Genomic DNA, 26,825 nt, shown 5'->3' on the forward strand with positions numbered 1-26,825 from the left:
ATGGAGAGACATGACCAGAGGACAGTTCCTCCAATCACCAGTTAGAAACATAGTAAAATGGGCGTGAATATCCAGTTTACACCAACCACGTTTGGAGCGTCACGAATAATTAATTCTCTCATGCTAATTCGTAACTTACCAGGTAAATAAACAAACATTTTCTATAAGTTATACAATGTTTCTCAGTATATTTGAAAAATAATTTCAACAAACTGGCCATAAGTTTTATAACAACATCTTTATGGTTGTCCAAAAATATACATTTAAATACAACAGAATTATTGTTATGAACAAAACACATTGAACTCTCTTATTCAGAAACTGGGAAAGTATGACTAAAGACAAAAGTACAAATTCTAAAATTAATGATTAAGTACATGAAAACACACCAAGATCTAATTAAGCTTAATGGATACGGCAAATGGTTTAAGCAAATGTATTTAATCAAATATATAAAATAAAAACAGCAAAAATAAATCTGCAAAGACTAATAACCAAACAAAATACATTTTCATTCAAATCACAAGACTGGATGTGGCATTGAGCAGTTGCTGTTATATTGAAACATCAGTTCTCTACAATGTCTAAAAGACACTTCAACTTGAGGCCACACACACGTTCCTCCTCTTGCTGACTTGACAACTCTCTTTTCAAGCCCTGCAAGCGCTGGAATAAAGATAACGGTCTGCTTTTTCCACTAGGAGATTCAGACTTCTCAACAGAATCAACCATTTCCACTTCCTTCAAAAAACAAACAAACAAATGCATTATAATGAAAGCTACTTTTTAATTTCAAATTAGCACTAGTTATACTAGCATATACTGTACCTGCATGTGGATGGTAGCAGCAGGGTGCTTACAAGAGGCGTTCATAACTAGAGGAGGTGAAGAGAGAAGGGTGGAAGGGAGGAAGAGAGGAAAAGAGGCAGAGGACAAAGGATCCGCATCAATCCGACGCTGAATCTGCTCTCCAATTCTAGATAAACAAGTCAAAGAACAAAATGAATAAAATACACAAAATCCCATAATGCCATAAAAGCATAATAGGGGCATCTTCTAAATTTTATGAAAAATTCAGTTTATTGCAGGGGGAAAAAATAATAAACCTAACCTCTGGCCCTCAGCATTCATTTCTTGAACGATTGAGAGAGTGTGTTGAAGTCGCTCCATTATGGGAGTCTGTGTGCTGTCTGGAGCAAAGCAGAGTCTGTTCATTTTGCTAGGAGATTTTATTTTCTCAACGGTTTTCTTTTCCTTAAAAAGCAGAAAAAGAGATTCAATGCAATTATAGTAAATCACAACTTTTTAAAATATTAACTCCAGTTGTGACAAAGGCTCTGGTATAATTCTACCTGTATATGGACAGCGCCAGCAGCAGAACACTTTCGGGAGGGGGTCATGAACAGAGGCATTGAAAGGTCGGTGGAGGTCAGGGCAAGAGGAAAAGATGCAGGGCGCAAAGGATCCGCTTCAATTCGACGCTGTATCTGCTCTCCAATTCTACAGAAACATGTTAAGGAACAGTTACTGCAGCAGGCACAAGCTTAAAAAAGCCAAGAGTAAACTGTAATATTAAATTTGTTAAAGCTGACCTCTGGCCCTCAGCATTCATATTGCGTATGGAAGAGAGAATCTGTTCAAAGCGTTGCGCTATGGGAATCTGTGCAGTATCATAAACAGAAGGCCATTCGTCTATGTCTATGTGACTCTGAAACAGCTTCTGCTTGGGGAAATGTCTGGCTGCAGTGGTGGGCCTTATTTTGGACCTATAAGAAAATGTTCAAACATGTGTTTGAATCTTTTATTGTAAGGCTGTTATACTATATAAGATTATACTGTGAATACTAATAAATATGTAAAAGAGTTATAGTTACACTTCTGAGGCCTGCTGTTTATCCTGGTAGGTCTGTTTCACAGCCTCTATCCAACTGTCAGGGGGCCGGAATCTCTTCAGGCTGTCTTTGTTAAAATATACAAAAATCTCACCATCATCTGTGAGTGCATCTGTGATTAGAACAGTTAAAATATACATTTTAATCACAATGGAAAACGCCTTAAGTTCATAATTGTCATTCAGTTACTAATCTATTATTCCCACCTTTTGCCACAAGAGGCTCTAAACTCCAGTCCTTCATACGATGCTCAACACACAGGCATATGATATCGTCCCAGGGAATTTCGTGAAAGGATGGTCCAGTCTTCTCATAGTCATCCACATCTGCACCGCTCACATGAAAATATTGGTAGTTCACTCTTCTTAGCAGGTTCTCCAGGCGGGACATTAGAATGGGTTGGCTTAAGGGTGAGGTGGGGATCTGGGATACGTACTGGATTATAGAGGCACACAAATGTGGCCAGGAAGCTGAGGAGTAAGGGAAGAGATTGTTTTAATGCCACCATAGAAATCCATAGCGTTTATTTACACAATTCAGGGTCAAATACACAAATTCTCCATGCATGCCTGCTGCCAACATACTGTACACTACTGGTCAAAAGTTTGGAATAATTACGTTTTTGAAAAAAGTCTCTTATGCTCACCAAGGCGGCATTTATTTGTTAAAAAAAAAAAAAAAAAAAAAGTCAAAACAGTAAAACTGTGAAATAATATTACAACTTTTTTTTTTCTTTTTTTTTAATTTTAATATATTTTAAAATGTATTCCTGTAATAGCAAAGCTGTATTTTCAGCAGCCATTATTCCAGTCTTCAGTGTCACAAAGAAAAATTTCTTGTTATTATCAATGCTGAAAAGTTTTTGTAGCTTAATATTTTTGTTCAAACCGTGACACTACCAGTTTGGGCTAAGTAAACTTGAAGATCCAAAAAAATTAGATCCGGAACTTTTAATTAGTTTGGTGTGCGGGCTTCCTGTTTTTCGAAGTATTCTCCCATACCATTAACAGGAAGCAGATCCCACTCAGGAAGTTGCCGACTGAGGATGGATCTCTTCAACCAGTCCAGGTGTTCTGGAGAGTTCCAGGCCTGATGAGGAATCAGCTCGCTGTTCTTGGGGAGAGAGAATTCAGGAGGTGGCCAGCAGAGACTGGACAGGTGCTCTGACGAAACCACACCAGCCAAGAAACTCAGCACACTGTTACAGAGTTCCACGATAGGCTCCGGATGCTGAGACGGAAGACCTGCATGCTTCCTGTCCTGCTTGTCTCGTTGTAGTCTGGAGTGGAACTCACGGCACAGGCCTAACTCAACAACCTGCAGCAGGGTCTGAGAGCAGAGGGCTGGGCCAGTGGGAGAGCGGGCGGCAAGCCACCTCACAACAAGACTCATCTGAAGAGGAACAGTTATAAAGAGAATGTCTAAGTACATCATCCATATTTAGTTAAAAAATGCCTAAGTGAGGAAAGTTCGTGAAAGGAATACACGCTGGCTGAATGTCGCTTTCATTCTAGCAGAATTACATAATGGACATCGCTAAACTCCAACATACGATTGTCTGTCCAGCACAGAGAGAGTGCGTGTGCATAGTTGCCAGATTGAGAAGAGCAAGTAAAAACACTGGGCAGAAAATGTATACTTTTAAGAGAAAAGGGAAGGATAGTGGAGGCTTCTTACCAGCAATATAATAGATGTTAAATGTCAAATTTTTTCAGGACAAATAACCAGGCCAATTTCATGACAATTATTTTTAATTGAATTATATAGAAATTGTTTTTAAATATGATTGATCATGCAGCCATACTGTATACTAATGATTTTAAGATATATTACTACAATATGAGGTCACATTATAAATAAAATATTAGATTCATCATTAATATTGTCATATAAATCATCCTAATAAATGGCTTAATTTTCTTTACTCAAAAAATAATAAAATTATATATTTCCAATTTCAAGGAGAAATGTGACCTGGACATAACAACCCCTTAAAAACCTCAGTGAGATGCTTATGATACCAGTATGATTATAATTTCTTAACTATATTTATTAAGAAATTTTTTTTTTGCAGACCAACCTGCTCTGAGCCTTGCAGGTCAGTGAGGGTTGCTGGGATATGGACGAAGATGTATTCAGAGATGAGACCATCTTTCACTAACATATTCAACATGAGTGCTGTGAAAGAGAGACAATAAAATAATCAGATTGCAGTCTTTAACACTCATGTCTATTATACTATGTCTTTTAACACTTGCCTTCTTCCAAACCCTGATCACTGTCTTGGTTGCCAGTAACCACCACAACCAGTGGTAGAGGAGAGTGCCAGCAGCTAGCCTGTTGCACCTGCCTCAGCTGGAGAAGGGCAGAGAGCAGGGTCACATCCTCATCCTCTTCGCCCTGTCCAGAACTGTTAAGAGGGGGAAGCAGCATCAGCAGTGCGTTGGTACCATGGAGCTCCTTCTGTTCCTCCAGCAAGCACTCGTCATCCGCACTCAGGGGGCCATGACATGCCTGCACACAGACACAGGGGTTAATCATGTGTAAATGCAGAGACATTTGGATACCTGGATACGAATCTACCGAGCTTCATAGAGTGTTGGAGGAATTACATTTTTGTAGGCCTTCTGGTTCCATCGTCCTGAAGTCAATGGGGTTTTTTAAATAGGTTTTTGGTTAAATGCCTGAAATAAGGTCTATGGTTAACACAAACTCGAAATAATGTTTTACTGTAAAAAAATAAAATACATCAGTAATACCCATTGCAATTTTTAAAGCTTTTACTTGACTTGAAAAAAGCAACTGTTAACACGTGGCTAGTTTTGACTACAGAGGTATTCAGGTACATTAAACGTCATCACGCCGAACTCATCTATTCACTAGTTCGCTTTTACAGCCTTTTGTGTTTATAATCACGGTCTTGCAAACTATTCTAACCCAAACTTTGAGGGAAAGTTTTTTTTTTTTTTTTTTTTTTTTTTTAATAAAGACTAAAAGAGTTGTCAGAAGCTTAGTGATGGTGATATTGAAGTCAGTGTAGTTTGTTTATAGCCTACTATTAGCTTTTTACTTCTGTTGATTGTATTTAGGCTTCAAAATTCATAAAAGCCGTGTTCATTTGTGAAGATTATCTTGATGACCAATATGTGTAAAAACCATAAACTTTTGTTAGTCACAGAGCTTATTTTCTGTAATGGTAAAATTATTTCTTCTGAAGCTCACCTTTATAGAAATGTGAACTTCATGAGTCTGTCCCTTAATATTTGTCAGGCTGTGACTGATGCACAACGTTTTCAGTTGCCCTTGTGGTTCTTTCTCACTCTCTTCAGATTGATTTCCTCCACCCAATTTAACCTCAAGCCAGTCTGTCAGAATCCTGCATGTAAACATACATAAACAAAAGATATCAGTTATAATTTCATATGTTTTAAGAATTTTTCCCATCATTTCGTTCTTTACCTGCTGGCAAAGCTTATGTCACTATCGCAGCCGTTTGGCAACAGAAGTGTGGCTTTCCAGAAGATTCTGTCAGGTGCATTAGGGATGCTTTCTGCCACAAGTGTGGGGAGGTCAAGAGGCATCCATACACGCTCACTGCCAAAGAAGGACAATTAAGCATACAGACAATCACAGTGATAAAAATGATCTGCATCCTGTATATCTATGCCAAACTGTATCCCCATTGTACTTACCTCAGTAAGAGATTGTAGTAGTAGGATACTTTCATTCGATGAACTGCTTCTTGTCTCATTTTCAGCAATCTATTAAAGTCAGAACCAGGAACAATCATTAAGATGAATTTAAAACAACAAACAAATCAAAGCCCAATAAAATAACCAAATTCAAATCTCCAATAACAGACCTTGTGCAGGAAAATGCCATGTTCCCAGAGTTGCCCAGGTTGACCATTCCGTGAGCCAGGAGGTCCAGACAGGGGCTGGAAGGAGCACTGGGGACAAGGGCCTTCAGTTTGAATTGTGGATCTACACAGCCAGGGGCTGCAGGGAAACCACGCATCTGTCTCTTTAGCTGACGACGCACGGCTACCACGTCACGCCACCTAGAGCAAATGCACACATCTGTTCTTTAAAGGTTTCTAAAGAATTGGGATAATACACACCTCCAAGACCTCCTTTATACACATAAAGAGAAATAATTAGCTCCTCAAACCTCTTGATGAACTTGTGGATGCGCCTCAACTCATCGTCCAGGATCTCTTGTGCCATCGCGGCCACCTCCTCAGCCATTGTCTCCTCTACTATGCTTTCGCATTCCTCCGCAGAGCAGCGAGCAATACAAGCTGCTTTCTCATCTAAAGCAAGCCTGGAAGAGAAGAACCGTATCACCAGTTAATAGCATGATATAATATACATTTTACATTTATTAATTTAGCAGATGCTTTTATCCAAAGTGACTGACAAATGAAGAATACAAAAAGGAATTCATCTTAAGAAAGCAATAGCAAAGTAAGGAAAACCTGTGTGAGATGGTTATGTAGGATGACATACCTTATCTCAGCCTCAACAGTCGCTCTAATGCTCTCTCTTAGCACATCATCACTGATCTTAGCACACAGCTCACCACTGAACTGCTCAAGAAAGGCTTCCTTCTGCCTAAAATCAAACAAAAATGAAAGAAAAGTTGGAAACGTAAACACAAAAACACATGCATTGTATTAAAACATGAATGTACAGGGTCTTTCACACACCTGGCTTCTTCCTTCTTGCGTTTCTCTTCTGCAATTCTCTCCTTCTCAGCTCTGATCTCTGATGTGGACAGTTCCCTCAGCAGCTGCTGTAAGACTTCACTCACAACTGTTTCCAGCTCACTGTCACTTGCACTGCAGGACACATGTGAGCAGATACATTAAGACACAAATACTATATTCAAAAAATTGCTTTGTTTTGTGACAAAAAGAGGCTTTTGGCTAAATGGAAGTGAAATCTTCTGGCTAAAAAAAATAGTTTGCTTCATTTTCACTCTCAAGAATTTTAAACCTGTATGTCAAGAAAGGAAAGAGTTCCTACCTGAGGGCTGCGGACACATATTCAGCAGCTGCACGGGTTACATCAGAGACCTCGGCCTCCACTACCTCATTAAGCACCGCATCCACCTCTGACATGATATCCTGCCAGAGATCATAGGAACATCATTGAGCTTATGTATGTAGCACAATGTAGGACTGCTGCACTTTGTGGTTAAGATTAAAAAGTGTCTCACCTGATCTGTGTAGGCTGGTTCTGGTTTGGGTGGAGGAGATGGAGGTCGGACTGGCTGTGGGGCTAATATTGATTGGAAAACTGGCTGTGTCACCACAGGCAGAGTGGGTTCTACTGTTTGGGACTTCTCTCCGGTTTCCTCCGTATCATCAGATTTTACAGGCTCTGTCATGCCAGGGATGTCCATGAACAGCCGTGGTTCAGCCTGAAGCCTTGTTTTCACCTGAGGCCTGGAGTCAGGCTCCACCACATGCTTCAACTCCTGCCTCTGTGGATGAGCTGCCAAGAACAAAATATCTTGTAAGTACAAGCACATTCTAATTTTCACTAATGAAGTAAGAACTAAAGTGCAATCACACCTTTCAGGGCAGCTGGCGGAGCCTCTGAAGAGAGACCGTCTCCAGTGTACTTATTGTTGGAGTCAAAGCTGCAAACGGGACTGTGCTGGGGTGGGTTGGGCAGCAGTCCACCGTTCACCACCTCTCCAATCAGAACAGTTCTCTTCCTCTCAATAGCCACAGACTTGCTCTGTGGCAATGAGAAATCAGGTTCCTGATATGCTGTCCGACTAAGTTCTACCATGCTGGACAAAATGATAGACAAAATATGGCATTCATTTTCAAGAATTCTGCATCTCCGAAATAACATTGGACACTATTGCATTGAGAAAGGATCTAACATAGTACAAGATTTTTTGATAAAATTAAGACAACAGAGAAAATAAGTAGGACATACCCATCATTGATATTAAGGCCATGCTGTTGAATAAAGTCTGCGGCTTCTGTGGTATTGCGGAACATAAGCATTCTGACAAAGTCCTCGATTGGGAAAATGGTGGATCTCTGGGACCCAACAGTGAAGGCCACATTGAGGATTTTCAGTGCCTTACTTCTCACCTAACCAAACAGAGACAAAAAAGTGTTAAGAAACTCAAAAGGTGTAATGAATGCCAAAGTACTTCATAAATACTGGCTACAGAACTACCCTCTGAGTAAGATGCATTTACCTGATTGAAGTATCTGTGAAGTATGCAGCTGCTCAAATAGGAAGCTGCACTCACAAGTTTAAAGAACCGGACAAAGTTATTGCTGTTGAGTGCTGCAAAGGCCTGCACAGCAAAATCCACCTCTGGAGACTCCCGTACCACTTTACGAAACTGCTGCACCTCACTGGATTGACAACAAATAAATTTGTATTATTTACACCATCAATGCAAGAAATTGCTGATTTCTACTCTTCAGCAAATATCTATATCAGACCCATTTTGTGCCGTCATTGGTAGCCAGATTATTTCCCTCTTTAATGTGCTGACTATCCTAAAAGTCAAATTAATTTCCTCTCTTATCATAAAAAAAATATGGCAAGACTTTAAGGTTTTCCACCTAAAAATCTCTCTCAAATTAGTTCTTCGTTCATTCAAACTTTAATGATGGTGAAAAACTCAATGTATTTGAGTCCTAATGCATTTATACTTAAGTATTTAACAGACGCTTATCCAAAGTGACTTTAATTACATTTAAAGGATTAGTTTACTTCAGAATTCAAATTTCCGGATAATTTACTCACCCCCATGTCATCCAAGATGTTTGTCTTTCTTTCTTCAGACAAAAAAGAAATTAAGGTTTCTCAATACGTCACGCGTGACCTATCAACATGATTGCGCATTGCAGAGCTAGTGCAAGATGAGCATTTGTGGTAAAAATGTATATAATTTTTATTTTTTTTAGAAAATGACCGATCTTTTTACTAGATACGATAGGTAGCCGTTGAAGTCCACTACATGGAGAAATGTTTGTCCTTCATTTCTTTCTGACTGAAGAAAGAAAGACAAACATCTTAGATGACATGGGGGTGAGTAAATTATCAGGAAATTTGAATTCTGATGTGAACTTATCCTTTAAGGAATACATTTTATCACTTCATAATTCAAACCCATGACCTTGGCATTGTTAGCACCATGCTCTACTGTTTGAGCTACGGGATGACTGCCTAAGAATGGCTGACTCCAAATTCAAAAGTTTTATGATTAGTATTACTGCCAAAACAAACAAACAAACAAAAAAACAAAAACAAAGAAAAGCATGGTTTACCGAAGAATATCTCCATCATTGAGCTTAAGCAACACATTGTATTGGCGGAACTCTGCCTCATTGGGGCAGTACACCTCCTTGGTGGCTAAGTCTTGATACATCTCCTTCAGACTCTGCAGGCATTTTGTCATATTCTCATTGTTGATCTTGGCATCAAAAGACATCATGGGTTCCTGGCAGAGGTGATGGGCGCAGTGAATGTGGAAACGGGTACATTTCTCAATGAGCGATACTGTTACTGGATCACATAGATGCTGCTGGGTAATGTCCTACAAGAGAGGTTCAAACATAATTACAAAAAAAAGTTGTTAAAAACGCACAATGGCAACATAATATTCACATTGACACAATGAATATTTTAAATCAATCAGTTCTAATATTTTTAAATAAAATCAGTAGAAATAGAAATAATCAGTAGAAATAAGACATTAAATCCAACAATCAAAGTTATGCCCACCTTCCGAATGCCTCTGGTTCTGTTCCAGACAAAGTCATACCAGTCACGGTAATTGCCCTCCCCGTGGTCCATAATCTGAGTCACCAAGTAGTCCATAGTCATGCTTAGGACAGGAAGTGGTCTAAGCTCATGAGGGAGAGGTTCTTCTTGATCGGCCGAAGACCTGCTATATTCTTTGATGGCAGCAAAATGATCCACCTAAGCAAATTCAGTCAAATAACTCAAAGGTAACCAACGGCAAAGGCATACAAAGCAAGGTATAGTGTTCTATAAAAATACACAAAATATTGAACCTTAGTGAAGAACGGCAATAAATATGTGGATTTCAGATCATTATTTGACTGTATTGTCACAAACCTTCTCTGTATCTGGAATAACCTCAAAGATGCTCAGCTGGTTGCGGGTTTCTCTCATATACCGTTCTTTCTCTGGGCACATATCAGGGCATGTTCCCACAAACACTTTAGACATATCCAGGTCTGTTCTTTTAGGCCGAACTTCAGAGACAAAAAGACAATTATTATCCTATAATTTATATTCTAAAACAATATAAAAAAATAAATTATATTATTACATACAATATTATAATAAGTTCAGTACAATATTGTATTAGAGACACTACCTTGCCGTAAAATCTTATCTCTCTGCTCTAGGAGGCGGTATCTTTCCTCTGCTGTTTCAGCCACCTGACCAATGAGAGGCTGGAGTACTGAGGGCAGGTTATTAATAGGCCGTTCTACACTCCGCTCCTCTGAGACTGACTGTGGTGCCTCAATATCAAACTGGAGTGTTTTAGCAACAGATGATTTTTTGATCGGAGAGCTTTAAAAGAAAAAACAACATGCAGCAATAAATAATCAGGCCAAATAACCATCAAGCAAAGGGATTGTTTGATATTACATGTCTTAAATTACCCTTTAATAAGAGAGCTAGTGGTGCTGATGGGCACTGCTCTGGGAAGAGGCATGCGACTAGGGGAGGACTGCAATAAGTCAGCCCCAGACTCCGAGTCCTCTGTCACATCTTTGACCTCTGAAGGTCTAGCAGCTTTTTCACCTGGACCTGTAAATGACACTTTATGAGCATAACAGTACAAAAAGAGAAAGTTCACAGCATTCTGTTTAATGCAGGCAAATATTAGGCAAAACATAGTTGGTACATTGTTAATGCATCTTGCAGTGTCATTTCTTTATATCATATTTTCTTCAACAATGTTTTAACTAAGACTAAAAAACATTTTCATCTTGCTTTCATTATTTTGATTAAATAAATATAATTTTAACAATAATTTTATGGATTACATTAACACTGCACTTTAACAACATTTTGTGGTTTAACATTCCCACAAGTCCAACCCACAATTTTAATTTTATTTAGATTAATTTCACAGTCCTAGTACACAGTAATTCTTACATTTGATGAATTTGAATTTTTATTTAATTTAATTAAACAGCAAACAAATTTCCAATTAGTACTGTTACTCACTTTGTTTCTTTCTTTGCCAAAATATCTGAATTTCATTCCTCTGGAACAATTTTCCTTTCTTTTTGGCTTTGGCTGCAGATGCCTGGAAGGCAGGAAAGAGTTCAACTTATTAAATCAAACACATTCATTAAATATAACTACTTTACTGGCAATGAGAATTTTATATCATGTATTTAACTAGTCATACTCACATGATCTTGGAAATGCACAATGGCCAGATTCTTATGAGGCCTACAATACACTTTAAGCACTTTCCCAAAGTGCTCAAAATGCTGTGTGACGAGTTCCTTCCTGTTGAGCTTGGGTGGGATGCCTTTGCACTGTATAACAGTGGCATCAATAGGAGAGAGGCCAGCCAAACTGTCTGTGCTCTCCTTTCGAGCAGCACGTCTACCTGAAGTGTGTGCCTGTGGTTCAGGCTTGAGCGCTACAAAGACATGTGATCACAATGTTAGCAAGAATTTTTTTTAAAAATAGCTTAGTATAAAAATTAGGGATGCATCATTATATCGGCATCAGGCATCAGTCTTTTTAATGTATCAGCATCAGTCGATATTGGATATTTGTGCAGGCTCTTCATTACTTTTTTATTTTTGCATTTAGATTATCTTTGCAATCATCGGACGCTCACTTAATAATTTTTAAATGTAATCTCTAAATTAATTTTCATTTTCCATACTGTACATTATGTGATGTCTAAATGAAAGTTCAGTGTTTTTTTTTTTTTTTTTATTTAGTCAGACAAAATAGTACAGAATTTTAATATCCACCAATAACATTAAAATAATTAGCACCTCATTTTGAATTTTAATATTAGTTGACCCTAAAAAAAAAAAAAAATCAAAAGAAAAGAAATGTAACTTACAAACTTCCTCTGCTTTGTTCAAAACTGTTGGATCCTGAGATCTCAGAGGTGTAGTGGCCACATCACTGGCTGGACCAGGTGGATCTGGTCTTTCTGAAGGATTTTCTCTCTTGACTGGACTGCCTTTGGATTTCAGTACGTGAGACATCGCAGTGCGAAAAAGCGCTCCAGCTGGGCCACAGACTTTCATCAACGGGCGTTTAGCGGGTTGTCTTGGGCCGTCTGCTCCAGTCTCACTACTATCACTTTTAGCTGAATTTGGATCTACTGGCTCCTCTTTACGTTTTATGCCAAAACTCAAAAAAGCTGTTTCTCCTCCACTGCTCTGCCCATCACCCACTCTATCTTCTGTTCTTTGTGGGGCTTCAGTTTTTGGGATCCCAAATCCAAAGGATCCAATGCCAGTACCACCAAACGCAGGTACTTTGGTATCTGATTGAGGCTGAAGGGTCTGCGCTGTGAAGCTGAAGGTGGAGGGAGTCGTGGGCTGTGATGCCGGTGTACTGCTGCTGGAAGGGTTGGCAGGTTGGGAGAAGGTGAACTGAATGCTGCTGCCACCACCAAGTGTCTCCTTTTGTGAAAAATTAGCATTAGAGAGTGAGACAGAAGGAGCTGCTGCTGGCTGAGAGAAACTGAAGCCCAGAACGCTTGGCTTTACGCATGAAAACAATGAACCGCCAGAGGAAGTGCCCATAGTACTAGTTATGGCCTTGGATGATCCAATAGTTTCAGAGGCTGAAGACAGATTTGAGTTGGGAGGTTCTGGGCTGACGCTGAAAATAGGTTTGAAAACAGCTTCATTGGGTGGCTTGAAAGTAAACTGGTTCCCACCAGGGAGATTATCAGTCCTACCCCCTATTGAGGAGCTGGATGTTGTGGTGGATCCAGAGAGGGCAGAAAGCTGACCAAAACTGGGCTGGTTGGTAACAGTACTGCTGAAGCTGGTCGACGATTGGGAGACGCTGGAGGAAATACCAAACGCAGAAGGCTGACCGAAAGCTGAGCTCTGATCAAAAGTAGACATCTGAAGCTGTCCTGTAGCTTGAGAATATGAAGGTGGTGGTGGTTGTCCAAATCCATGCGTGCCTTGACCCAAAGTCGGCTGCCCGAAGGCTGGGGCTGTTCCCAAAAAGGAGAATGATGACGGCTGCCCCAATCCTTGAGATAACCCACCGCCCTGGCCAAAAGTAGGCGTTTGGCCGAAGACAGAAGACTGTGGTGTTGACTGGCCAAAAGTTGGTTGACTAAAAGCAGAGGGTGGTCCAAAGCCAACACCCTGTGCTGGATTCTGCTGGGCAAAGGGCTGAAATGGGTTTCCAGGCTGATTAGTGTTGTTCGATGCCTGAAAGGAAGTTTGTGGTCGACCAAAGAAGTTTGGATTCATGATGGATGAAGCAGGAACAGTAACTGTTAAGATTTATTGACGTGATCCTGAGCAAACTGTCTGCCGGACATGACCAGCGTCTTCTGAATCCTGTAAAATAAAGACAGAAAACAGTTACCTGTGACTTACCAGTTTATCTAAACCCAAATTTAGAACGTATATAACAGAAATCTCTTTATAATGTGAAACCAAATTAAACAGTGTTAAGAGCTCGAAGAAAAAATAAAGCCGAATGTTGCTCTGAGTATTGAACGCTGAACACGTTTTAACTTCGCAAACTCCTCAAATTACCAACTTAACTTGTATGCATTTCACATATCTACATTATATATACAAAAGTTAAACACACTCAAATCTAAAAGGAATAAAATCTGCAAATACTTTGGCGCTGTTCTCGTCGCACTCGGACAGGATGTTTATTTCTCTTCTTCGTGAACATACACGTCGATCCAACGAGAGTTCAGGAGATTGCGGCCTCTACAGGCAGGCAAGAGCACGACAACATTAGATGAAGAGAAGAACGGGCTAAATAAATGAACGAATATTTGCCTTATAGAAATCCACAAAAATATGACAACAAATATGCATAAAATGTGAAATAGAAGAAGAACGCGTCACAACTTTAGGCCTACCTTTAACAACACATCAAATATTATACAGAAATGCTATTAGGATTGCTATCATAATTTGGAACCAACATAATTTGCTGTAATAAGCATGTCTTGCCCCTATTTTGAAAGATAAAATTCCACACTACATAGTTTAGCAGCAATACAACTTTGTAAAACATAGTCCCATTAAGGTATGTGAACTTACGACTTTTCTTTCATTCCAGATATGAAGTTTTGGATATATTTGGATATATCAAGTTTATAAGTTTTCAAAAAAACATTCTAATATGTGCATGTACATGGACATACATACATACATACATATTTATATTTGTGTGTGTGTATATATATGTATATATATATATACACACACACACATACACACACACACACTTTGACCTGACCATGTTTTGTTATCTGACATAATTAAGATTAATTTTTTTCTGAAACAGTTTAACTCTGAGATCTTGTCATATTTTATTACCATTTTTTTAAACTATAGTGAATAAACTGAATTAATGAATGAAATGTTCAAGGTGTCTGAATAAATTGTTGTTTGACTATATATATATACATACATATACAGTACATATACATATTATTTTTACATATTACATATGCATTATTTTTCTAATAATTCAACGGTCCGTCATCAACTATTCCATACATTAAAGAAGGCATTTATTCTGCGCTTTACAAATGCAATCTTAATTTTAGATGTTTTTTATGCATCCAAATAAAACTCAAAATTAGTCAAGACGATTTTTTTAAAAATGACATGAGGGTGAGTAAATAATGACATTTTTGAGTGTAAATTTCCATTTTCTCCAGAGGTGAAGTATCATTATGTGCTCGAGATGGTGTTTCACCTTAAAAAAAAAAAAAAAAAAAAAAAACATGCAATATTACATTCCAAAAGATAGTGAAGGGTTAACTAGAGAAGCTTTTGCCCCACCTCCCTCCCCCTCCCATGTCATACAGGATTCTTGTTTCCCTCACTCTTCTTCCTGCTTCCATAATGGCTGTTCGTTTTGCAGTGAGCTCTGCAGAAAGGATTGGATTTGGTTTTCTGAGGCCCACGACAGTGACCACGGACATCAGGAGAGGGGCAGTGGGTAATGCTGCTGCTTCTGTCACTGTCCAGGACAGCCACGGGAAGCTCAAGACTGTGGCTGACCTCCCAGAGATCAAAACAATTAGGATACTGTACAAAACGATCCTTAAAGGGTACATGAATCGCATGCATGAGCTGCAGGTACAGAGAGATACCACAGCTGTAGTTTATTTATCATGTGACTGTAACTGTAGAACTGATTTGCAATTTATCTGAAAATCAACCAGATTTTTTTTTTCACTAGCCCGTTATGTTTGTTCTTCACCTCTTGTTTTTCATCTCTCCAGATACATGAAAATCAGCTTTATGGCCCCATGTACAAAGTGAACGTTGGAAAATTACAATCCATTTCAATAAACAGTGTGGACTTACTGGAGGAACTCCTTAGAAAAGACGAGAAGTTTCCTTGCAGAGGAGACATGACTCTGTGGACAGAGTATCGTGACATGAGAGGCATCGGCTACGGCCCTTTCACAGAGTAAAAACATTTGGAACAATGGTTCTGCATCTGTAACATTTGTTTGTTTTGCAACCTGTACATTATGTAAGACTAGACGTGTGGAGATTTTATGAGGCCAAAGTGCATTTGGCTAATGTAGCTGTGTGGTGTTATGTAAACTTATCAGGTTATGTTGTTTTTTGTTGCCCTTCTGAAAAGAGAATATGTTCTTCAACAGAGAAGGAGAGAAATGGTACAAACTGCGGGCAGTGCTGAACAAACGCATGCTGCATCCAAAGGAGTCTATTCAGTATGGGGATGTGGTCAATGCGGTGGTCACAGACTTCATCAAACGGGTTTACTATCTGCGGGAAATGAGCCCCACTGGTGATCTTGTCCCTGACTTGACCAATGAGCTTTACCGCTTCTCCCTTGAAGGTATTTCCTCTCCATACACACTTGAAATGAGATAAAATTAATTGGTAACCCTTAATGCATTAGTTAACATGAACTAACTATGAGCAATATATTTTTATAGCATTTCTAACCTTTGTTAACGTAAAAATACATTTGTTCATTGTTCATGTTAGGTCACAGTGCATTAAATAATATTAAAAGATAAAACTTAAGATTGTAATAATATAATAGTAAATGTAGAAATTCACATTAACTAAGATTAATAAATGCTGTAAACGTATTGTTCATTGTTAGTTCATGTTAAAGGGTTAGTTCACCCAAAATTGAAATTTCTGTCATGAAACTCACCCTCATGTCATTCCAAACCCGTAATATTTTTAATGAAATAAAAGCTTTCTGACCTCCCTATAGACAGCAGTGTCATAACTAATTTCAAGGTCAGCATCTCACACATGCGTCGTGGTGCTCATGTGAACAGCATCGGCCAATGCTGAGCCGGTGTTCTGACGTATAACCCTGCGTTCACTACATGAACAGTGTAGGAGACTGACAGGGAAGAGAAGTAATTGTTGAATAAAGTTGTTATTTTTGTTTTGTTTTTGCGCATAAAAAGTATTCTTGTCACTTTATAACATTAAGGTTGAACCACTGTAGTCACATGGACTATTTTAACGATGTCTTTACTACCTTTCTGGGCCTTGAAATTGGTTATGACGTTGCTGTCTATAGGGAGGTCAGAAAGCTCTTGGATTTCATCAAAAATATCTCAATTTGTGTTCTGAAGATTTGGAGCAGGTTTGGAACGACATGAGGGTGAGTAATTAATGACAGAATATTTTTTTTTTTTTTTTTTTTGGGTAAACTAACCCTTTAACTAATGTAGTAAACTAATATTAACAAATGGAACCTTATTGTAAAGTGTTACCATAAAATCAGACAATAGAAGAAACAACTTGCTTGTCACAATTAGGAAGGGTGATTAGAAACCAACCTGAAACTACATCATGCAAGACCTAATTATGCAGTAAAATACAATATTTGTAAACATTATTCCCCACATAATATATTTTAGCAAATATAGTTATATACTAAATAATAACCTGTAACATTTAATTGTCAAATTTAAGCAATTTAAGGTACACTACCATTCAAAAGTTTGGGTACGGTAAGATTTTTTTTCTTCATCAAAAACACTGTGAAAACAGTAATATTGTGAAATATTGTGACAATTTGAGATGTAATTTAAAAGAAAACTGTTTTGCATTTTAATATATTTTAAAATGTAATTTATTCCTGTGATGTCAAAGCTGAATTTTCAGCATCATTACTCCAGTCTTCAGTGTCACATGATCCTTCAGAAATCATTCTAATGCTGATTTGGTGCTCAAGGAACAAAATGTTATTATCAATGATTGATATCAAATTTTCTTCAATAGAAAGTTCAAAATAACAGCATGTATTTTAATTTAATGTGTCTTTGCTGAATAAAAGTGTTCATTAAAACAAAGAATCTTAATGACCCCAAACCTTTGAATGGTAGTGTAAATTAGAAGACGCAGCAGACCCCTTTACCTATGACTATATTCACAATCTCCCTGGTTCACAAAATATTTGCCCACATATTAAAATATTATGGACACAGTTTTATTAATTTAATTAATTCAAACTTTTTTTTTATTATTAAGTTCATTAAGTGGCATGCTTTTGCTATAGAATCCCTGATATAATGTTGTCATGCAACAGAAACAGCGATCTGCTTTGGGTGCTGCAACAAACTTACTGTATCGTAGATTTTAAAGTCATCCATTTTATAAAACAAATTATTGTCTTTATATTATCATTACAATTAATGTGCATGCCAATTTATCATGCTTGCCAACCAATAGCATGACACGTTTTCTATTTGCCCACAATAATTGTGAATTTTCTGCCTGATCCTTTTCTCATACAGGAATCTCATCCATTCTGTTTGAGACACGCATTGGCTGCCTGGAGAAAGAGATTCCTGCAGAGACACAAGATTTCATTAATTCTATTGCACAAATGTTGAACTACAGCATGCCTGTGGTGGTGCTGCCCAAATGGACTCGCAAATTCTTGCCATTTTGGCAGTGGTACATTAATGGCTGGGAGGGCATATTCAAATTCTGTAAGCTTATTAGTTCACACATCTTTTTCAGATAGACTACAAGAGATACAGACATGTTGTGCGGTGTGATGATGTATTGTACTTACGGATTATGTACAGCCAGAAAGATGATTGACATGAAGATGGAGGCCATTCAGAGGCGTGTGGATGCAAATCAGGAGGTTGCTGGGGAATATCTCACCTATCTGCTTTCCAATGTTAAGATGAGCAGTAAAGACGTTTATGGAAGCATTTCTGAGCTGCTGTTGGCTGGAGTGGACACAGTAAGAAAAACTGACTCTAGCTTTGACCATTTAAACAAAATATATAAGTGTTTTATAATGATAGATCATAAGGCTTTGTTTCTCTTCATGTTCTAGACCTCCAGCACCATAATGTGGGCATTGTATCTCCTCTCAAGAGATCCAGAAGCTCAAGAGGCTCTATATCAGGATATAACCAGAGTCTTAAAGGGCGACAGAGTCCCAACAGCACAGGAAGTGAACAGCATGCCTTACCTCAAAGCTGTCATCAAGGAAACACTAAGGTGGAGGATTATGTTGTGTAACATTGTATATCTTTGAGAAGCCAAACTAAAAGTTGACAGTCGCCAACCAAACAGCAAATTCTGCATGTATATTTGCATATTATAATCTCTTTTCACATGTAATTTCCTGTACAGGATGTATCCTGTGGTGCCTATGAATTCTCGTCTTATTGCAGAAAATGATGTTGTCATTGGTGGACACTTTTTCCCTAAAAAGGTAAATTGTCCTCATGTTGTTAGGAAGAAAAGAAGAGTTGCCAGTTTAGAAATTGGCATCACTAAATCAGCTGTTTTTTTAACAGACAACGTTCACTCTGTGCCACTATGTAATCAGCCGTGATGAGAAAGTCTTCCCAGAGGCATGGAAGTTCAAACCTGACCGCTGGCTCCGAGATGGCAGAACAAGACCCAACCCTTTTGGGTCAATCCCTTTTGGATTTGGAGTCAGAGGCTGCGTTGGCCGTCGCATTGCTGAATTAGAGATGCATCTGGCTTTGGCAAGGGTAAGAGAAACAGACAGATTTATTTTTGATTTTGTGCCAGACAGTTGTATTACATTTATAAATTGTGCTTTTTGATTGCATCTTTTCATTCCAGCTAATCAAGTTGTTTGAAATCAGACCGGACCCAACTGTAGGTGAGGTTCAGTCAATCTATCGCTCAGTGCTTGGGCCAGACAGACAGGTTAACCTCCACTTTGTGGAGAGACCGAAGACACATGAAGCATAGCTAAAGAAGACAACTGTTTCAGCAAGACATAAGCTGCATGTGTACATACGAAAATTATCAGCTGAAGTAAATCATGTGATTCTTTATCTCCATTTGAATATGATTCTGTTGTGCTTTGGAATATGCAATATAAAGCACCCTGTATTACACTGTGAAAAATACTTTTTTCCCCACCTAATTTTGTATAGCTCTTTTGCTATTAAATTGTTCTTGTGCAGTGTACATAATGTATTTTATGAACTTCAATAAAAAAGTCAATTCAAATTTTTGATGAATCCAAAATATCTGTGTTTTATTATTGTTCAGTATTAGTGAAAGGGGATTTATGAATTTAATATATCACTGCAATAGATATACAGTATCTCACAGACGTGAGTACACCCCTCACATTTTTGTAAACATTTTATTATATCTTTTCATGTGACAACACTGAAGAAATGACACTTTGCTACAATGTAAAGTAGTGAGTGTACAGCTTGTATAACAGTGTAAATTTGCTGTCCCCTCAAAATAACTCAACACACAGCCACTAATGTCTAAACCGCTGGCCACAAAAGTGAGTACACCCCTAAGTGAAAATGTCCAAATTGGGCCCAAAGTGTCAATATTTTGTGTGGCCACCATTATTTTCCAGCACTGCCTTAACCCCCTTGGGCATGGAGTTCACCAGAGCTTCACAGGTTGCCACTGGAGTCCTCTTCCACTCCTCCATGACGACATCACAGAGCTGGTGGATGTTAGAGACCTTGCGCTCCTCCACCTTCCCTTTGAGGATGCCCCACAGATGCTCAATAGGGTTTAGGTACCCTCAGCTTCTTTAGCAAGGCAGTGGTCGTCTTGGAGGTGTGTTTGGAGTCGTTATCATGTTGGAATACTGCCCTGCGGCCCAGTCTCCGAAGGGAGGGGATCATGCTCTGCTTCAGTAAGTCACAGTACATGTTGGCATTCATGGTTCCCTCAATAAACTGTTGCTCCCTAGTGCCGGTAGCACTCATGCAGCCCCAGACCATGACACTCCCACCACCATGCTTGACTGTAGGCAAGACACACTTGTCTTTGTACTCCTCACCTGGTTGCCGCCACACACGCTTGACACCATCTGAACCAAATAAGTTTATCTTGGTCTCATCAGACCACAGGACATGGTTCCAGTAATCCATGTCCTTAGTCTGCTTGTCTTCAGCAAACTGTTTGCAGGCTTTCTTGTGCATCATCTTTAGAAGAGGCTTCCTTTTGGGATGACAGCTATGCAGACCAATTTGATGCAGTGTGCGGTGTATGGTCTGAGCACTGACAGACTGACCCCCCACCCCTTCAACCTCTGCAGCAATGCTGGCAGCACTCATACGTCTATTTCCCAAACACAACCTCTGGAGATGACACTGAGCACGTGCACTCAACTTCTTTGGTCGACCATGGCGAGGCCTGTTCTGAGTGGACCTGTCCTGTTAAACCGCTGTATGGTCTTGGCCACCGTGCTGCAGCTCAGTTTCAGGGTCTTGGCAATCTTCTTATAGCCTACGCCATCTTTATGTAGAGCAACAATTCTTTTTTTCTGATCCTCAGAGAGTTCTTTGCCATGAGGTGCCATGTTGAACTTCCAGTGACCAGTATGAGAGAGTGAGAGCGATTAACACCAAATGTAACACACCTGCTCCCCATTCACACCTGAGACATTGTAACACTAACTAGTCACATGACACCGGGGAGAGAAAATGGCTAATTGGGCCCAATTTGGACATTTTCACTTAGGGGTGTATTCACTTTTGTGGCCAGCGGTTTAGACATTAATGGCTGTGTGTTGTGTTATTTTGAGGGGCAGCAAATTTACACTGTTATACAAGCTGTACACTCGCTATTTTATATTGTAGCAAAGTGTCATTTCTTCAGTGTTGTCACATGAAAAGATATAATAAAATATTTACAAAAATGTGAGGGGTGTACTCACTTCTGTGAGATACTGTATATTAGAACACAGTGGGGGGAAATGAAAATAACAGCAACTGATAGAAAATTAAACAAATGAAATTATGCAACAAATGAAATGACTTATATCACATTTGACAAATATATATATATATATATATATATATATATACACTATATTGTCAAAAGTATTGGGACACCCCTCCAAATCATTGAATTCATTTGTTCCAATCACTTCCATGGCCACAGGTGTATAAAATCAAGCACCTAGGCATGCAGACTGCTTCTACAAACATTTGTGAAAGAATGGGTCGCTCTCAGGAGCTCAGTGAATTCAAGCGTGGTACCGTGATAGGTTGCCACCTGTGCAATAAATCCATTCCTGAAATTTCCTCACTACTAAATATTCCACGGTCAACTGTTAGAGGTATCATAAAGTGGAAGCAATTGGGAACAACAGCAACTCAGCCACGAAGTGGTAGGCCACGTAAAATCACAGAGCGGGGTCAGCGCATGCTGAGGAGCACAGTGCGCAGATGTTGCCAACTTTCTGCAGAGTCAATAGCTACAGACCTCCAAACTTCGTGTGGTCTTCAGATTAGCTCAAGAACAGTGCGTAGAGAGCTTCATGGAATGGGTTTCCATGGCCAAGCAGCTGCATCCAAGCCTTACATCACTAAGTGCAATGCAAAGCATCGGATGCAGTGGTGAAAGCACGCCATCACTGGTCTAGTGGAGACGTGTTCTCTGGAGTGACAAATCACACTTCTCTGTCTGGCAATCCGATGGATGAGTCTGGGTTTCGTGGTTGCCAGGAGAATGGTACTTGCCTGACTGCATTGTGCCAAGTGTAAAGTTTGGTGGAGGGGGGATTATGGTGTGGGGTTGTTTTTCAGGGGTTGGGCTTGGCCCCTTAGTTCCAGTGAAAGGAACTCTTAATGCTTCAGCATACCAAGACATTTTGGACAATTTCATGCTCCCAACTTTGTGGGAACAGTTTGGGGATGGCCCCTTCCTGTTCCAACATGACTTGGAACAGTGCACAAAGCAAGGTCCATAAAGACATGGATGAGTGAGTTTGGTGTGGAGGAACTTGACTGGCCTGCACAGAATCCTGACCTCAACCCGATAGAACACCTTTGGGATGAATTAGAGCGGAGACTGTGAGCCACGCCTTCTCACCAACATCACTGCCTGACCTCACAAATGCGCTTCTAAAAGAATGGTCAAAAATTCCCATAAACACACTCCTAAACCTTGTGGAAAGCCTTCCCAGAAGAGTTGAGGCTGTTATAGCTGCAAAGGGTGGGCCAACTCCATATTAAACCCTACGGATTAAGAATGAGATGTCAATAAAGTTCATGTGCACATAAAGGCAGGCGTCCCAAAACTTTTGGCAATATAGTGTATATATATGTATGTATGTATGTATATATATATATATATATATATATATATATATATATATATATATATTAGTATACACATGTATTTGTCAAATGTGATATATTAGTCATTTCATTTGTTGCATTATTTCATTTGATTAATTTCTATCAGTTGCTGTTATTTTCATTTCCCCCACTGCGTTCCAATATATAACTATTACAGTGATGTATTATAAATATTCATAAATCCCCTTCCACTAATATTGAACAATAATAAAACACATATTTTGGATTCATTAAAAACTTTAATTGATTTCTTAATTGAACTTCATAAAATACATTAATATATCTATCAGCATAATGAAATACAATGCACAAAAATAATTTAATGGCAAGAGCTATACAATTAGGTGGGGAAAAAAGTATTTTTCACAGTGTAATACAGGGTCCTTTATATTGCATATTCCAAAGCACAACAGAATCACATTCAAATGGAAATAAAGAAGTTGACATATTCACATGATTCACTTCAGCTGATAATTTTCGTATGTACACATGCAGCTTATGTCTTACTGAAACAGTTGTCTTCTTTAGCTATGCTTCATGTGTCTTCAGTCTCTCCACAAAGTGGAGGTTAACCTGTCTGTCTGGCGCAAGCACTGAGCGATAGATTGACTGAACCTCACCTACAGTTGGGTCCGGTCTGATTTCAAACAACTTGATTAGCTGGAATGAAAAGATGCATTTTAAAAAGCACAATTTATAAATGTAATACAACTGTCTGGCACAAAATCAAAAATAAATCTGTCTGTTTCTCTTACCCTTGCCAAAGCCAGATGCATCTCTAATTCAGCAATGCGACGGCCAACGCAGCCTCTGACTCCAAATCCAAAAGGGATTGACCCAAAAGGGTTGGGTCTTGTTCTGCCATCTCGGAGCCAGCGTTCAGGTTTAAACTTCCATGCCTCTGGGAAGACTTTCTCATCACGGCTGATTACATAGTGGCACATACTGAATGTTGTCTGTTAAAAAAACAGCTGATTTAGTGATGCCAATTTCTAAACTGGCAACTCTTCTTTTCTTCCTAACAACATGAGGACAATTTACCTTTTTAGGGAAAAAGTGTCCACCAATGACAACATCATTTTCTGCAATAAGACGAGAATTTATGGGTACCACAGGATACATCCTGCACAGGAAATTACATGTGAAAAGACATTATAATATGCAAATATACATGCAGAATTTGCTGTTTGGTTGGCGACTGTCAACTTTTAGTTTGGCTTCTCAAAGATATACAATGTTACACAACATAATCCTCCACCTTAGTGTTTCCTTGATGACAGCTTTGAGGTAAGGCATGCTGTTCACTTCCTGTGCTGTTGGGACTCTGTCGCCCTTTAAGACTCTGGTTATATCCTGATATAGAGCCTCTTGAGCTTCTGGATCTCTTGAGAGGAGATACAATGCCCACATTATGGTGTTGGAGGTCTAGAACATGAAGAGAAACAAAGCCTTATGATCTATCATTATAAAACACTTATATATTTTGTTTAAATGGTCAAAGCTAGAGTCAGTTTTTCTTACTGTGTCCACTCCAGCCAACAGCAGCTCAGAAATGCTTCCATAAACGTCTTTACTGCTCATCTTAACATTGGAAAGCAGATAGGTGAGATATTCCCCAGCAACCTCCTGATTTGCATCCACACGCCTCTGAATGGCCTCCATCTTCATGTCAATCATCTTTCTGGCTGTACATAATCCGTAAGTACAATACATCATCACACCGCACAACATGTCTGTATCTCTTGTAGTCTATCTGAAAAAGATGTGTGAACTAATAAGCTTACAGAATTTGAATATGCCCTCCCAGCCATTGATTTGCCACTTCCAAAATGGTAAGAATTTGCGAGTCCATTTGGGCAGCATCACCACAGGGATGCTGTAGGTGAACATTTGTGCAATAGAATTAATGAAATCTTGTGTCTCAGCAGGAATCTCCTTCTCCAGACAGCCAATGCGTGTCTCAAACAGAATGGATGAGATTCCTGTATGAGAAAAGGATCAGGCAGAAAATTCACAATTATTGTGGGCATGACAGGGAAGAGAAGAAATTCTTGAATAAAGTCGTTATTTTTGTTTTGTTTTTGCGCACAAAAAGTATTCTCGTCGCTTCATAACATTAAGGTTGAACCACTGTAATCATAATGTCTTTACTACATTTCTGGGCCTTGAAATTGGTTATGACACTGCTGTCTATAGGGAGGTCAGAAAGCTCACGTATTTCATTAAAAATATCTAATTTGTGTTCTGAAGATGAATGAAGGTCTTACGGGTTTGGAACGACATGAGGGTGAGTAATTCATGACAGAAATTTCAATTTTGGGTGAACTAACCCTTTAACATGAACTAACAATGAACAATACGTTTACAGCATTTATTAATCTTAGTTAATGTGAATTTCTACATTTACTATTATATTATTACAATCTTAAGTTTTATCTTTTAATATTATTTAATGCACTGTGACCTAACATGAACAATGAACAAATGTATTTTTACATTAACAAAGGTTAAAAATGCTGTAAAAATATATTGCTCATAGTTAGTTCATGTTAACTAATGCATTAAGGGTTACCAATTAATTTTATCTCATTTCAAGTGTGTATGGAGAGGAAATACCTTCAAGGGAGAAGCGGTAAAGCTCATTGGTCAAGTCAGGGACAAGATCACCAGTGGGGCTCATTTCCCGCAGATAGTAAACCCGTTTGATGAAGTCTGCGACCACCGCATTGACCACATCCCCATACTGAATAGACTCCTTTGGATGCAGCATGCGTTTGTTCAGCACTCTTCGCAGATTGTACCATTTCTCTCCTTCTCTGTTGAAGAACATATTCTCTTTTCAGAAGGGCAACAAAAAACAACATAACCTGATAAGTTTACATAACACCACACAGCTACATTAGCCAAATGCACTTTGGCCTTATAAAATCTCCACGCGTCTAGTCTTACATAATGTACAGGTTGCAAAACAAACAAATGTTACGGATACAGAACCATTGTTCCAAATGTTTTTACTCTGTGAAAGGGCCGTAGCCGATGCCTCTCATGTCACGATACTCTGTCCACAGAGTCATGTCTCCTCTGCAAGGAAACTTCTCGTCTTTTCTAAGGAGTTCCTCCAACAAGTCCACACTGTTTATTGTAATGGATTGTAATTTTCCAACGTTCACTTTGTACATGGGGCCATAAAGCTGATTTTCATGTAACTGGAGAGATGAAAAACAAGAGGTGAAGAACAAACATAACGGGCTAGTGAAAAAAAAAATCTGGTTGATTTTCAAATAAATTGCAATGAATCTCCAAATTGGTTCAGAGCAACAAATAAACAAGTATACTGAATTATTCAATTATTCAAGTGTTCAATTATACAAGATAGCTGTTTCCTTTCTATTCAGTGTCTTAAAGGCAAAACAGTGACAGTCTGAGTACATAAAGGGAGGCATAAATAATTTTAACAGTTCTACAGTTACAGTCACATGATAAATAAACTACAGCTGTGGTATTTCTTTGTACCTGCAGCTCATGCATGCGATTCATGTACCCTTTAAAGATCATTTTGTACAGTATCCTAAATATTCTGATCTCTGGGAGGTCAGCCACAGTCTTGAGCTTCCCGTGGCTGTCCTGGACAGTGACAGAAGCAGCAGCATTACCCACTGCCCCTCTCCTGATGTCCGTGGTCACTGTCGTGGTCCTCAGAAAACCAAATCCAATCCTTTCTGCAGAGCTCCATGCAAAACGAACAGCCATTACGGTAGCAGGGAGAAGAGTGAGGGAAACAACGATCCTGTTTCACATGGGAGGGGGAGGGAGGTGGGGCAAAAGCTTCTCTAGTTAACCCTTCACTATCTTTTGGAATGTAATATTGCATTTTTTTTTTTTTTTTTAAAGGTGAAACACCATTCTCGTGCACATAATAATACTTCATACAAAATGGAAATTTACACTCAAAAATGTCATTATTTACTCACCCTCATGTCATTTAAAAAAAAAAATCGTCTTGACTAATTTTGAGTTTTATCTGGATGCATAAAAAACATCTGAAATTAAGATTGCATTTGTAAAGCGCAG

General features: G+C 38.9%; 3 protein-coding genes across 5 annotated transcripts; 1 reads left to right on the top strand and 2 right to left on the bottom strand.

Annotated features, from left to right (window-relative positions):
• Positions 1-219: 219 nt before the first annotated feature.
• On the bottom strand, positions 220-14,282 carry mcm3ap (minichromosome maintenance complex component 3 associated protein). Of its 2 annotated transcripts, XM_051905072.1 has the most exons (31): positions 13,774-14,273; positions 12,009-13,482; positions 11,335-11,570; positions 11,144-11,225; positions 10,573-10,720; positions 10,281-10,480; positions 10,016-10,155; positions 9,659-9,856; positions 9,202-9,470; positions 8,118-8,280; positions 7,847-8,007; positions 7,471-7,694; positions 7,113-7,390; positions 6,920-7,020; positions 6,601-6,732; positions 6,401-6,505; positions 6,063-6,215; positions 5,755-5,952; positions 5,585-5,653; positions 5,352-5,486; positions 5,115-5,268; positions 4,151-4,406; positions 3,973-4,070; positions 2,894-3,284; positions 2,099-2,362; positions 1,875-2,004; positions 1,593-1,766; positions 1,353-1,500; positions 1,112-1,254; positions 829-976; positions 220-741 (listed from the first exon to the last, which is right to left on the bottom strand). In XM_051905072.1, the coding sequence occupies exons 2-31, from the start codon at positions 13,390-13,392 to the stop codon at positions 568-570; spliced, it is 6,456 nt and encodes a 2,151-aa protein (XP_051761032.1). In that variant the 5' UTR covers positions 13,393-13,482; positions 13,774-14,273; the 3' UTR covers positions 220-567. The 2 variants fall into 2 exon arrangements, with proteins under 2 accessions (XP_051761032.1, XP_051761033.1); XM_051905073.1 differs by lacking the exons at positions 1,112-1,254; positions 1,353-1,500 and having other exon boundaries at positions 13,774-14,282.
• Positions 14,283-14,983: 701 nt separating this feature from the next.
• On the top strand, positions 14,984-19,659 carry LOC127518425 (sterol 26-hydroxylase, mitochondrial-like). Its single transcript, XM_051905076.1, has 9 exons — positions 14,984-15,258; positions 15,405-15,595; positions 15,795-15,994; positions 17,925-18,122; positions 18,222-18,385; positions 18,482-18,648; positions 18,784-18,865; positions 18,951-19,151; positions 19,246-19,659. The coding sequence occupies exons 1-9, from the start codon at positions 15,022-15,024 to the stop codon at positions 19,375-19,377; spliced, it is 1,572 nt and encodes a 523-aa protein (XP_051761036.1). The 5' UTR covers positions 14,984-15,021; the 3' UTR covers positions 19,378-19,659.
• Positions 19,660-22,973: 3,314 nt separating this feature from the next.
• LOC127518365 (sterol 26-hydroxylase, mitochondrial-like) lies at positions 22,974-26,534 on the bottom strand. Of its 2 annotated transcripts, XM_051904947.1 has the most exons (9): positions 26,268-26,534; positions 25,770-25,960; positions 25,371-25,570; positions 24,539-24,736; positions 24,276-24,439; positions 24,013-24,179; positions 23,796-23,877; positions 23,510-23,710; positions 22,974-23,414 (listed from the first exon to the last, which is right to left on the bottom strand). In XM_051904947.1, the coding sequence occupies exons 1-9, from the start codon at positions 26,502-26,504 to the stop codon at positions 23,283-23,285; spliced, it is 1,572 nt and encodes a 523-aa protein (XP_051760907.1). In that variant the 5' UTR covers positions 26,505-26,534; the 3' UTR covers positions 22,974-23,282. The 2 variants fall into 2 exon arrangements, with proteins under 2 accessions (XP_051760907.1, XP_051760906.1); XM_051904946.1 differs by lacking the exon at positions 22,974-23,414 and having other exon boundaries at positions 23,604-23,710; positions 23,796-23,836; positions 26,268-26,528.
• Positions 26,535-26,825: the final 291 nt, after the last annotated feature.

Source organism: Ctenopharyngodon idella, chromosome 9 (genome assembly GCF_019924925.1).
Source record: "Ctenopharyngodon idella isolate HZGC_01 chromosome 9, HZGC01, whole genome shotgun sequence".
Taxonomy (NCBI): Eukaryota; Metazoa; Chordata; class Actinopteri; order Cypriniformes; family Xenocyprididae; genus Ctenopharyngodon; species Ctenopharyngodon idella.